At 40.3% G+C, this 13,877-nt stretch overlaps 1 protein-coding gene across 2 annotated transcripts in view; it reads left to right on the top strand.

Moving 5' to 3' along the window:
• Positions 1-13,877, top strand: part of SMAD4 (SMAD family member 4) — a 32,014-nt gene that overhangs the window by 5,997 nt on the left and 12,140 nt on the right. For both annotated transcript variants that reach the window (XM_075932658.2, XM_075932657.2), the window contains exons 2-5: positions 2,441-2,810; positions 3,492-3,666; positions 4,123-4,152; positions 11,225-11,440. In XM_075932658.2, the coding sequence (XP_075788773.1) occupies positions 2,562-2,810; positions 3,492-3,666; positions 4,123-4,152; positions 11,225-11,440 (670 nt within the window). In that variant the 5' untranslated portion in view covers positions 2,441-2,561. The remainder of the gene's footprint in view (positions 1-2,440; positions 2,811-3,491; positions 3,667-4,122; positions 4,153-11,224; positions 11,441-13,877) is intronic.

Genomic DNA, 13,877 nt, shown 5'->3' with positions numbered 1-13,877 from the left:
CGGGAGCCAATTTAGCCTATGCTATAATATAGTATAAGCTGACTCTTGGGGTACGTCTAGACTACATGCCTCTGTCGCTAGAGGCATGTAGATTAGGCTACCAGACATAGTAAAATGAAGCAGCGATTTAAATAATCGCCGCTTCATTTAAATTTACATGGCTGCCGCGCTGAGCCGACAAACAGCTGATCATGTTTGCAAAGCCGCAGAGGGGCTCTGGTGGCGGGGCAGCTCAGGCGCACCGGGGCTGTCCCACTGCCGGGGCGTCCTCAGAGGCTTTGCTCCCGGTGTCCCTGGTCTGCTGGAGACGGTCCCCAGCAGACCAGAGGAACCGGGAGCAAAGCCGAAGCGGCGGCGGGGTGCCGCACTTCTGAGGCTTTGCTCCCGGTGCCTCTGGTCTGCTGGGGACCGTCTCCAGCAGACCAGGGACACCCGGAGCAAAGGAGGCGAAGGGGCGCTGGGGTATAAGACGAAACCCTATCTTTTAACTAAAAAATTAGGGGGTCGTCTTATACGCCCAGTTGCCTTATACGCCGGAAAATACGGTAGATGATGTCCTGTTCAGCTGCTAGGTTGACAGAATAATCTTCCGTCTACTTAGCTACTGCATCTCAGAGGTGAGTTCTCTGTGGTGATGGAAAAACCTCTTCTTTTGCTATAGCATCATCTATATTATGGCTGTGCCACTATAATATTTTAGGGTGTGTCTGCACTGCACTGTAATTAGAAATAAGATATGCAATTTGAGCTATGCAAATTGAGTATCTTCTTTTGATGCTATTTTGAAATAGCTTATTTCGTCATTTGCACTGTCTACACAGCGCCAAATTTCAAAATAAAGCGCTATTCCGAAACATCCCTTATTCCTTACAGAATGAGGTTTACACGGACGTCAGAATAATGAGCCTGAAATAACAGGCTTGCTTTGAAGACGTGGGATAGCTATTTCGGGGTACTCCGGTATCCTGAAATAGCATTGCAGTATAGACGTATCCTTAATGAGCATGCATCCTGAGTTTATAGTCTTGTCCGCGGTAGCAATAGTGGAAACTGCAGGGTAAATAGAACTCAGACTTTTTTACCACCTAGATTTAGCAACTAGATTTAAGAATTTGAGTGTTAGAAATACATGTTGTGTCTATTGCACCAATGGTGAAGCTGAAAAGAGAGAATCGTCCCAATTTTCTTAAGATAGCATGCAGCTTGAAGTTGCTAAGTCACTTAAGTTTATCAGCTTCTAGTAGAATGGCATGGGCAAACTTACATTTAAATGCCCAGATGTTATTTGAAAGTTATGTTTTGTGGTGACTGACAGGAGATATGTGAAGCATCTTTTATACATTTTTGAAGCTAGCATCATTACTTTTTTTAATATCAGGTAATTATTTTCCATTGATACTCAATCAAAATGAGGTAGCTGCTTGTTTAATTATTTCTGGGACATGGATGTTTCAATAGAGTACCAGCGTATATCTGTTTGTTTTGGATAAACACACTTGCTGGTTGTGCAGTTGTATCACTGAATAGTGAAGTGGCAAACCAGTGGTATTTTAGCTATTTTAATTAGACCTCCTGAGAATCACACCATTTGGATGACTGGGAAAGTTCAGCTCCAAAATAATATTGTTTGGTTGCATACTCAATCAGACCTTAGTGTGGTATCCTAAATTGTGCATCTTTTAGATGTACATAAGAATAAAGTAGGTTATAGAAAATATAGTAGCCCTTGCAGAAAGGAAACCTTATCTGCAAACTGGATACTTGATACGTCAGCTTCCTTATAGTAGCATCCCAATTTTTTCAACTATTTCCATAACTTGAGACAATTTATTCTTTTCCTCCGAAAAGCTACCAGTAGTCTAAAGGCTACTAACAATGGAAAATTTAACTCTAACAATTTGTCATATTTGCTTACAGCTCACACTCAAATACACTTTAATACTTGTGTGTGTGTGGTAGACACATCCATCACCTGTTTCTGAGCAATTTTGCCAATATTTTTCCATACCTAGTCTGTGTTTTTGGTATATGGTGGGTTTTTTTTTAATCTTACTATATGAGGTACTACAAATTAGTCTTTCTGCCCCCCCCCCCAAATCAGAGCCCATCGAAGGTTATTTGTCTACTCAGCTCTTTCTCATCATATATAAAGTGTGTGTGTGTGTGTGTGTGTGTGTGTGTATGTATGCGTATATATGTAGAGAGAGATCCAATATATGAACATTGTTGTCAGCATTGCTATAAATTAGATAACTTTTTGTATAAAAGTTTCTTTACAAAGTTGAAACCTAATGTCAAGATACAGGTTCTGTTGAAGTTGGTTTTGATATGCTGTTAAATTATCCTGTGCTCTGATAAAAACAAGTTTGTCACCTCCAAGCTGTGATGTATTAATGCTTTATGAAGACTGTTCTACAATAGGTTTGTTTTTCTTCCCTAGGTTTGCCCCAAGATCCCATGTGCCTGATGTTTTCTTTGATCATCTCTCTTTCACTAGCCTGAAAATACAGCTTTAAAAAGGATTCCAGACATTTTTGATCTGCCAGAAAAAGCTGTTACAAATGGACAATATGTCTATTACTAACACACCAACAAGTAATGATGCTTGTCTGAGCATTGTTCACAGCTTGATGTGCCATCGGCAAGGTGGAGAAAGTGAAACTTTTGCAAAACGAGCAATTGAAAGCTTAGTTAAAAAACTAAAGGAGAAAAAAGATGAATTGGATTCTTTGATTACAGCTATAACTACAAATGGAGCTCATCCTAGTAAATGTGTTACAATACAGAGAACATTGGATGGAAGGCTTCAGGTTAGTCCACATAGAGACCTGGATATTTTTTCTACTTATGCTAGCTGAGTGATAGCAAAAGTTTGTGCAGTAGGATTGAGAGATACCAAAGATGAGTGGTTATATGGCATAATTTTCCCCAGCTTTCAGCCAGTAGAAACCCTTGTGCCAACATAGTTTGTTGGATTTATATCCCTTTAAGCTTTACCATTTTTCTACAAATACCTTTTTTTAAAATGTGCATGCCACATGTTACATAGAAGGACAATTTCATCCTGCTAAGGTGTTAATTTTCTAATCTAGAGATACAATTCTACAGTTTCTCCTATATTTTTTATCTACAGACTTTTGGAAATTTATGATTTGCAATTTCATATAATTTGTGAATTCCCACCATTTCTGTTTTGGCCATTATTTTATTTCCATATTATTTGTTACATTCTTAATTTTTTTTTCCTGGGAATAATCACAGTATTAATTTAAATATCCTCTGGCACTTTTTTTTTAAATTTTCTCCTTCAGCCAGAGTTTTGGAAGATAAGTATTTTTAAAAACATGACAGGAGAAATTTTTAGTGAATGGTATCTGCTTGGTTCTAGCCAACCTTATTCTGTTAGTTGGAAATGAGGGAAAGATAGTTGGTGGTTTTTTTTTTTTTTTTTTAAACTTTCCTAATAGACTTTTGTGTCTTTAACTTTCTAGGTGGCTGGTCGAAAAGGGTTCCCTCATGTGATCTATGCTCGTCTTTGGAGGTGGCCTGATCTTCACAAAAATGAACTTAAACATGTTAAATATTGTCAGTATGCTTTTGACCTAAAATGTGACAGTGTCTGTGTAAATCCTTACCATTATGAGCGTGTAGTGTCACCTGGCATTGGTAAGTAATTTGTCAACGAAAGTGGAACAGTGGAAGTAAATTGTAAATATTTTTCCTTATGATCTAGAAAATGTAGACCTAAATTTAAATATACGTGCATAATGACATTGTTAAAGACTAAATATACATGGAATTACTTCTACCTTTTATTTACTGGAAATATTTACTGAAGTTTAACTTTGGAATAAACATGGGGCATAGAAATAAAATTTACCGTTCATGTTTTAGCCTTTCAGAACTGAACATGAAGTGGTACTTCATGTAAACTGTAAGAAAGTGATTTTAATTTGTGTATTTCTGTGATTCTTAGGCATTCTGTGTAGTCAATAACCTCACATTAGTTTGTTTGTGTATATGTTAATGAATTCGTTTGATTCACTGAAATCTTGCAAATGAAATTAATTGTTTTTAAAAGCTATTTTTACTTTTTAAAAGATTGCTTTTTCTTTTTAAAAGATCTCTCAGGACTGACATTGCAGAGTTCTGGTAAGTAGTAAATTGTTTATAATTTATAGATTTCTATGTAAAAAGAACTAGATTTCACTTTAAATACAATATTCACAAATGTTCTCACATGCTGAAATGTACTTCTTTTAGTTAAGAGGCCTTTCGAAGCAGTGTTACGTGAAGCAATCTGGTGTGTGTTAGGGATGATAGCTTACAGTCATTTAAACAATTAACCAATAAGTCTGAGTTTATTGGTTATACAAAAACTACACGCACACCCACCCATCCTTGCTGCCTCTGTATCATAGGCAGGAAGGTGGCGGAGGAGGGGCATGGGAGCTGGCTTCCTGCGTGTGCCTGTTCCTGCAGAGCTGCCTGCTGCCTCGCAGAGAGGCAGCAGCACAGGGGATAGGAGGGAGCTGGTGCTCAGGGGAAGTCAATTTTAAATCTGCTCCTCTCAAAGAGCATTGGCCTGCTACCCTGCGTTGCTGTCTGACACATGCAGCAGTGCAGAGTGGCAGGGAACTGTCCTGGCGTGGAGCTTGGGAGTACACTGAGGGGAGCATTTTAGTAACAGTGTGACCGCTAAATCGTTGCAGCTACTCTATTACTAAAATAAACTATATCTAACATCCCTAGTGTGTGCATCAAAAAGTTAGAGTTGAAGCTTTGAGCTCCCCTTTCATTGTTGCTCTAGTTTCACTCGTTTGTAACTTTTTAAAACACTCATTTGGGATCAGTTACAAGCCAAAAAAATTTTTTGTGTTTATATTTTAACTGAATAAGTCTGGCAGTATAATATCTTTACCAGCTGAGTTAGATGATAGGAAAATACTCTCTTCCTGTGTAAAATAGTATTAAAGATAAGACTGCACAGCTAATTACAAAGTCTGAACTCTCAGCATACTTGCCACAAGTCTGAAGTTAAACATAAGAATAGTCATACTGGGTCAGACCAAAGGTTTATTTAGCTCAGTATTCTGTCATCTGACAGTGGCCAATGCCATTTGTCCCAGAGGGAATGAACAGAACAGGTAGTCGTCAAGTGGTTCCTGCCCTATCATTCATTCCCAGTTTGACAAACAGAGGCTAGGGACACCGTTCCTACCCATCCTGGCTAATAGCCATTGATGGACCTAACCTTCATGAATTTAACAGAGTTCAAAAAAGAACTAGATAAAGTCCTGGTCTTTACAATCTCATCTATCAAGGAGTTCCACGGGTTGACTGCATTGTGTGAAGAAATGCTTCCTTTTGTTTGTTTTAAATCTGTTGCCTATTAATTTTATTTGGGAACTCTATTTCTTGTGCTATAGGAACAAGTAAATAAGTTTTTCTTGTTTCAGAGGGGTAGCTGTGTTAGTCTGTAACTGAAAAAACTTAAACAGTAAATAGTCCTGTAGCATGTTAGAAACTAACAAAAAATGTGAATAGTGTCATGAGCTTTCGTAGGTACAACCCACTTCTTCAGATGAATGGAGTTGAGGAGTTCAGGGTACAAATAAATATCGCAGAAAGAGAAGGGGAAAAATGGGAGGGGGGAATTGTCATTTAGCATGGACACTCTAATTGTGGCTAATAAGAGTGAGCTCTAAGTACTCGGTGCTTAGCTTTTTATGTCATTATGGTGTGGAATGTAACAGCACATCCACTTGAGGTCTTTGTTTAAACCTCTATTCAAGGTGTCAAACTTGTAAATGAAACCAGTTCTGCAGCTTCTCTTTCCAGCAGGCTTTTGAAATTGCTTTCCCCTCCTTCATCTCCCCATCCCCTCTCTTTCTCTGCTATTTATTTGTATCCGGGATTCCTTAACTCAGTGGTCACCAACCAGTAGATTGGGATCTACCGGTAGATCTTGGTGCCTCTGACCATGGCTTAGACAAATTGGAGGACTGGGCCACAAGAAATCTGATGAGGTTCAACAAAGACAAATGCAGAGTGTTGCACTTCGGAAGGAAGAATCCCAAGCATTGTTACAGTCTGGGGACCAACCAGCTAAGTAGTAGGTCTGCAGAAAAGGACCTGGGGATTACAGTGGATGAGAAGCTGGACATGAGTCAACAGTGTGCACTTTTAGCCAAGAAGGCTAATGACATATGAGGTTGCATTAGGAGGAGCATTGCCAGCAGATCCAGAGATGTGATTATTCCCCTTTATTCGGCTCTTGTGAGGCCACATCTGGAGTATTGTGTCCAGTTCTGGGCCCCCCACTACCAAAAGGATGTGGACACATTGGAGAGGGTCCAGCAGAGGGCGACCAGAATGATTAGGGTGCTGGAGCATATGACCTGTGAGGAGAGCCTGAGGGAGTTGGGTCTTTTTAGTCTGCAGAAGCAAAGAGTGAGGGCAGATTTGATAGCAGCCTTCAACTTCCTGAAGGGAGGTTCCAAAGAAGCTGGAGAAAGGCTGTTCACAGTAGTGACGGATGGCAGAACAAAGAACAATGGTCTCAAATTGCGGTGGGAGAGGTCCAGGTTGGATATTAGGAAAAACTATTTCACTAGAAGAGTAGTGAAGCATTGGAATGGGTTACCTAAGGAAGTAGTGGAGTCTCCATCCCTAGAGGTGTTTAAGTCTTGGCTTGACAGAGCCCTGGCTGGGTTGATTTAGTTGCGATTGGTCCTGCCTTGGGCAGGGGGCTGGACTTGATGACCTTCTGAGGTCTCTTCCTGCTTTATGGTTCTATGATTCTATGATCCTGGCTGGTTTGGCTGGGAAGCTGTCAAGCACTGGGATTTGGGTTGCCCCTCCACCTACTGTCATGCTGTTCCTGCCCTCTGCCTTGGAGCTGCCCCCTGCCTTGCTATGCAGGGTATGAGAGGGTGAAGGGAGGTGCTGATGTCAGTGTGTCCCTCCTCCCCAACTTCTGTACCCTATCTCCACACAGGGAGAAGGAGATGGAGGGTCTTGGCAATGCAACTCTGTCACTCTCTCTCACTGTGTGTATCTCAGTCATTCTTGCAAACACACATTGTCCTTCACTCTTATCTTCTGACCCAACATATATGTGGGGGGTTGCTGTTACTACTTTTATTGCTTGCAAAATGGGTTATTTTTGGGTTCTGACTGGTCAGTGCATTTCATAATTTTCATTTCTCTCTTACGCTTAAATTTCTTCGAATAGTGAGTTCTAACATGCCTAACCTGTCCTGGCTGGAGTCATTATCCCTATCATAATTGCTGCTCCTGGAAGGAGCTGGCATGTCCTGCAGCCCCTGAGAGAAGCAGAGCAAGGGGTCTCCACATGCTGTCTTTGCCTGGAGGCACAGCTCCCACAACTCCCATTGATCAGTAATGGGGAGCCATGGCCAGCAGAAGCTGTGGGCTCAGTGCCTGTAGATGAGGGGCAGGCAGCAGATGGCACCATGGAGCCTTTGCTGTACATGCCAGGTGCTTTCAGGCGTGGTGCAGGGCCAGGGCAGAAGCTGTCTCTGTTAAACAGTGCCCAGCCAGAGCCTGCTTCCTAAACCCTTGTCCCGGCCCTGAACCCCTTCCTGCACCCAGCCTCCTGCCTCAGACATGAGTCCCCCCGCACTCAAACTCCTTCCCAGAGCTTGCACCCTGAAATATCTCCTAGACCCCAATCCCACACCCTGGGCTAAGCCTGGAGCCCCTCCCACACCCCAAACCCCTTGGTCCAAGACCAGAGCCTCCACCCCAACCCCCTACCCCAGCCTGGTGAAAGTGAACGAGGCTGATGGAGGAAGGGGAATGGAGTGAACAAGGTGAGGCCTTGGAGAAGGGGTGGGGCAGAAAGGGTATTTGGGTTTGAGGTAGATCTTACATTGCACTTAAATTGAAAAAGTGATCTTGTGGTTAAAAATGTTGGAGACCACTCCCTTAACTCCATTCATCTGAAGAAGTGGCTTGTGTCCACGAAAGTTCATGATACCATCTACATTTTTTGTTACTCTAAGGTGCTACAAGCCTATTCACTGTTTTTGAACTTTTCCTTATTCATTTTCTCCACACCAATCATAATTGTATAGATCTCTATCATATACCCCCCCTTACTTTCCTCTTTCTAAGCTGAAAAGTCCCAGTTCATTAATCTCTCCTTGTATGGCTGTTCTAAGCCCCAATCATTTTTGTTGCCCTTTTCTGAACTTTTTCTAATGCCAAGATATCTTTATTGAGATGAGGTGATCACATCTGTGTGCAGTATTCATGATGTGGGCCTATCGTGGATTTATATAGAGGCAATATTCTCTTTCCCTTTTTTAATGATTCCTAACATTCTGTGTGCTTTTTTGACTGCTGCTGCATATTGAGTGGATGTTTTCAGAGAACTATCCACAGTGATGCCAAGATCTTGGGTGGTAATAGCTAATTTAGTCCCCATAATTATGTGTAGTTGGGATTATGTTTCCCAATATGCATTACTTGGCATTTATCAACATTACAATTCATTTGACATGTTGTTTCCCAGTCACCTTGTTTTGGGAGAGCCTGTTTGAAGCTCCTACTTAAGTCCAAAACAGACTGCTATCTTGAACAGTTTAGTATCATCTGCAGATTTTGCCACCTCATGTTTACCCCATTCTTCAGATCCATTTCTGAAATATGTTGAATAAGATTGGTTATAGTACAGTACAGACCCCTGCGAGACACCACTAGTTACCTCTCCCCATTTATTTCTATCCTTCGTTTCCTATCTTTTGAATATTTTGGGGGAATAATCCAATTGATAAACTAAGGGGGCATATATTAAACATTTACTTTCAAGTTTTAAATAGTTTCCAGGTATATTCAGAGAAGCAAGATAGCATTTTAGTTAGTTATGTAACTATTTTGTATATTCAACCAAATAGTAGCAAAGCCATGGTTTTTTTTTCTTTCCTTCCAAAGGACCGAAGTTATAGTGGGACTTCTTGTTGGTTCAAGTGTCTGAAAGTCTTTAAAAAAAAAAAAAAAAAAAATCAATTTGCTAAGTTTACGAATTTGAACTCTTGATAGATTAGACTCCAGACCAGTTTGCATTCTGTTGTATGAGCAGAAACAATTGAAAATTATTTATATGCATGGTATCAAGTTTGTAAAATTTTATAGTACAGTAACTAAATACATGGTATGTGTTCGCTATAGGTATATTTTTGTACAGATACTCAACTCATAAAAAACAAACAAGAAAATATTTTAATGTCCTTTGTTTTTTTTATTTAAGAAATGTCAAACATGGTATTAATGCAATGTGAACATTTTAGTTTAAAACAGAGTCAATATAGAATGGTCGTATAATTAATAACTCAGCCACAGGGACTATTTTGGATTAGTAATAAGAAAAGAAGTGAGTTCTGTTGTGCCTTGCATGTGCATACATACTTCTGATGAGAGTTATATAAAAGTAGCCTGAGGAGAGCAAGGCTTTTTTGTGTGCAGTGCTGGTGAATTAAATTTATTATGAGGAGTTTGTCTTGTTTATTCTGAATGGTACGTTTAACATGAGAAGCTCACTATTGCATTACTGTAAGGGTAAGCTGAAGTGCTTGAAAAATAGTGCATTTCAACTTTATCATCCCCTCCACTCATACTCAAATTAAGGGTGTTAAATTGAGATTATCTGGCTAATCGTGTAGTTGATATAATTTGTACTGACTACACAGTTAATCAATAATGGGCCACTCTGCAGAGCTGCAGCAGGGGTAGCTCCCTGAGCCAGCTGGAGCAGGCTCCGGGAGCCACCTGCACTGCATCTCTGCATTTTAAATGTAGTAAGAGCCACCAGGCTACATTTAAAATGCAGAGGTGCGGTGTCCTGGACCAGTGCAAGCCAGGAGTGCAGCCCCCGTTGGACTACTGCTCCTGTCCATGGCCAGAGGAGGGGAAGGAACCCCTTTTCATGGACAGGGGAGGGGAAGACAGACCTACGGAGACAGTACTGGGGGGAACTGGCATTTAAACAGGCTCCTCTCCCTCACCTCTTATACAGAGGCAGTAAGGGTGGTGGCGGGGTGTGTGTGAGTAGTCGAGTACTCCACTCTGCTTCCCGATAAGCTTATGCATAGTTTGGAGACTCAGTAGCTATTTTGGAGTCATCATGGGGAACTCACCATTCTTTGGTGTTCTGTACAATTTCTCTTTACATTTCTCATCTACTCGATGAATCGGTTATTTTTGTAAATAGGAGATTATCCAGCATTGCTAGGATCATTAATTAATTTTTATTTTCCAAAAAAAATGAAAAATTAAAATATACATGCTTCATTTAAATCATTTCTGTGGAGTGGGGTTGGTAGAGAGGAGTTCAGTGTGCAGGTTGCCTCATTGACAGAAGACTACTTCAGCCCTCTGTCACCACAGCAGCTTGAGGTCAGGTGAAAAATGCCTCTTCATGGCTGCTGCAGCTCCATGTTCATCTGGCTGGGGAGTGCAGTGGGCAGAGTGAGGAATGCAGCAAACTGTGCACTTTCCCCTCGTTCCCTAACCAAGAGCCTGTACAAACTGGGCTTCAGCCCCCTGATTTCCTATCACCCACGTGCCCTTTAGGGAAGGAGGCTTGGGGCTGGAGCAGTCCTGGATGGGGGAGAGTAGGCACCTTAGCCAGCCCATCCCTTTCACCTGCTTGGTGATTGATTGTCACTTTTTGTATGGTTTTCTGAGAAGCAAACCCATTCCAGGTACATCCCATTTTCCTGACACATGCAAACCCTTACTTGCTTTAAGTTATGAGAGGAAGCTGTATACCGAATTTGGTGGTCCTAGCTCTTACCATCAAGGAGGAGTTCTTGTACACACAGATACACATAGAGATATACTCTATGGACTAGAACAGTGATGCACAACCTTTTTTTCAACCATGATCCCCCTATACTTGTGTCGCGACCCCCCCAAGATAATGTGAGCTGTGCGGCGCTTAGATCCAGGCAGCTGGGGGCTGGACCCAGTCGTTGGCAGCCTCCGCAGGAAGACCTCAATGGGTTGTGCACTAGAAAATATGTCCCATTATACTGTGACAGGGTCTGTGTCGGTCAGAGATTATTGCCTAAACTGCTTTTCCTAGAATACAGCTTGAACACTGATTATTTGGAAGTGATGTTGCTCCATATAGTGTCCTATAAATTAGCAAAATATGTATGCATGCTTAAGGATTTAAACCTTTATTTCTTCACAGCTCCATCAAGTATGTTGGTGAAAGATGAGTATGTTCATGACTTCGAGGGACAGCCATCATTATCTACTGCTGAAGGTCATTCTGTCCAGACCATCCAACACCCACCAAGTAACAGAGCTTCTACTGAGACTTACAGCACCCCAGCTATGTTAGCTCCTACTGAGTCTAGCACTACCAGCAGCACTAACTTTCCCAACATTCCTGTGGCTTCCACAAGTATGGTTCTTATCTGGAATATGAAATCAGAATACTGTATTTGAATATCATAATATTTGGTAGTCTCTCAGGTAGACATTGCATAGGAGACTTGCTTTTATTTTATCAAAGTAACTAAGATAAAGTGAGATACTAATGTAGTCCAGTCATCAATGACCTGTTGCTCTAAGCTGTTAAAATGAAATTTTACTTGGAGCCTAGAATTTGTATCAGTTTTTTTTCTATTAAGGCCCCCCCTCTCGCCCCAGCTATTAAATTTACTGGATTTTATAAATTACAAAAAATGATGAGACTTCTTGGTAAATTCTTACAAATATTATTCATTATTGTGGTATTTATTATTTGCTCTCGATGAGTACTAATTAGTCCTGAACAACTGGTGTGGAAATGGAAAATTTCAGTATCCCATTAAATTAGCAGGAAGGAAAATAAAACTGGGTATATGAAGAAGTACTTACACTTTTTGAAGCTAACAGGACAACTTTTCTAGTTTTTTTGGGGGGGGGAGGGGGGGAAGGGTGACCACTTGAGAAATAAGCCTGTAAAAATTGCAGACTCCTAAAATCCTCACGAATACATTGGAATGCCATATCTAATTTTTCTTAAACCCCTTGCGTGAATTTAGCCAAGTGGAAGTGCTGAATTGATCTAGTCATTACATAGCCCTAGAAAAGGAAATCCTCTGTTTACTTAGGTCAGGGAATAGCGGTATGCAAAGATCCCCATGCTACCTCAGTAGCATCTCTCAATTCTGGCCTAGGGAAACCTTTTGGGGTTTGTATCATTCCCATCACCATAGGATCATGTTATTCAAAGGGTGTGAAAATAGTTTAGTCTCCATTTCTTTTCAGTCTTTAATGCCTGTACCAAGTCCATGGAAATCTTTTCGAACAGAAGTATTTATGGGGTTGAGTGAAGCATGCTGCTTTTTCTTCATCTTTTAAATGAAGCCTTTAGCTTCTCTTCTTTCCCTGTCGAACATATCCAAACAAATTTGAGTAAAACAAAGATATGTTTTCATTTTAGCAAATAAAAAAGTGCAGAACATCCCCATCATAAGATATTAAAGTAGGCTGTCAGAATAGAAGCAAAATTAGCTGAAGCTTTCTAAGGTTCTTTCCTGCAAGAAATACATCTATAAATCAGGCCTGTCAATCAGTTTAATCATATCATTAAACAAATAATAGAATACACATTGAAATTTAATATAAATAATGTGTTTTCTACATTTTCAAATATATTGATTTCAATTACAGCCAAATACAAAGTGTACAGTGATCCTTTTACATTTTTTATTACTAATATTTGCACTATAAAAAGAATAAACAAAAAACATTTTTTTTCAGTCACCTCATTACAGGTACTGAAATACAATCTCTTTATTTTTTGTTACATCACTCAAACAAAATTTTAGAGCCAACAAGTCCACTCAGTTCTACTTGTTCTGCAAATGTAAACAAATGCATTTGAGCAATAGGCTGGAGACAAGTCACCTGAAAGTGAGAACAGGTATTCACATGATATTGTTTTAGGTGGTGTCCTCAAGCTATTTGTCAGATGCACTAAAGATCCATATGTCCTATATGCTTCAACCACAATTCCAGAGGACCTGTGTCCATGCTAATGATGGATTCTGCTCAGTAATGATTCAAAGCAGCGTGGAAATGCATGTTCATTTTCATCATCTTTGTTTGATGCCAGGAGCAGGTGGTTGATTACCTATTTTGTGCTTCAGGTTCTATAGAGTCCACATCAGAGTGTTGCTCTTTTAAGACTTCTGAACGAATTCTTCACACCCCATCTCTCTCAGATTCGGGAAGGCGCTTCAGATTCTTAAACCTTAGGTTGAGTGCTGTAGTTTTCTTTAGAAATCTCACCTTGGTACCTACTTTGCGTTTTCTCAGATCCTCAGTGAAAGTGTTCTTAAAACAAACAACATGTGCTGAGTCATCATCCAAGACACCTGCAGCATGAAATATATTGCAGAATGTAGGTAAAACAGAGCAGGAGACACACAATTCTCCTCCAAGGAGTTCAGCCACAAATTTAATTAACACATTACTTTTTAATGCGCACCATCAGCATAGAAGCATGTCCTCTGGAATGGGAGGCCAAAGCATGAAGGGGCATACAAATATTTAACCTGTTTAGCATGTAAATATTTGACAATGCTGGCTATAAAAGTATGATGTAAATGCCTGTTCTCACCTTCAAGAGATGCTGTAAAGAAGCAAGCAGCATTATCTCCTGTAAATATAAACAAATTTCTTTGTCGTTGCGGTTGACTGAATAAATAGAACTGAGTGGACTAGTTGGCTCCAAAGTTTTACATTGTTTTTTGGTGCAGTTATTATTTTATACATAATTCTACATTTGTAAGTTCAACTTTCATGATAGAACTTGCACTACGGTACTTTTGTTAGGTGAATTTAAAAAT

The sequence above is a fragment of the Pelodiscus sinensis genome, chromosome 6 (assembly GCF_052426305.1).
Source record: "Pelodiscus sinensis isolate ZL-2025 chromosome 6, ASM5242630v1, whole genome shotgun sequence".
NCBI lineage: Eukaryota > Metazoa > Chordata > Testudines > Trionychidae > Pelodiscus > Pelodiscus sinensis.
Note: the sequence above shows the minus strand (reverse complement) of the source record. Positions and strands in the feature narration are given on the sequence as shown.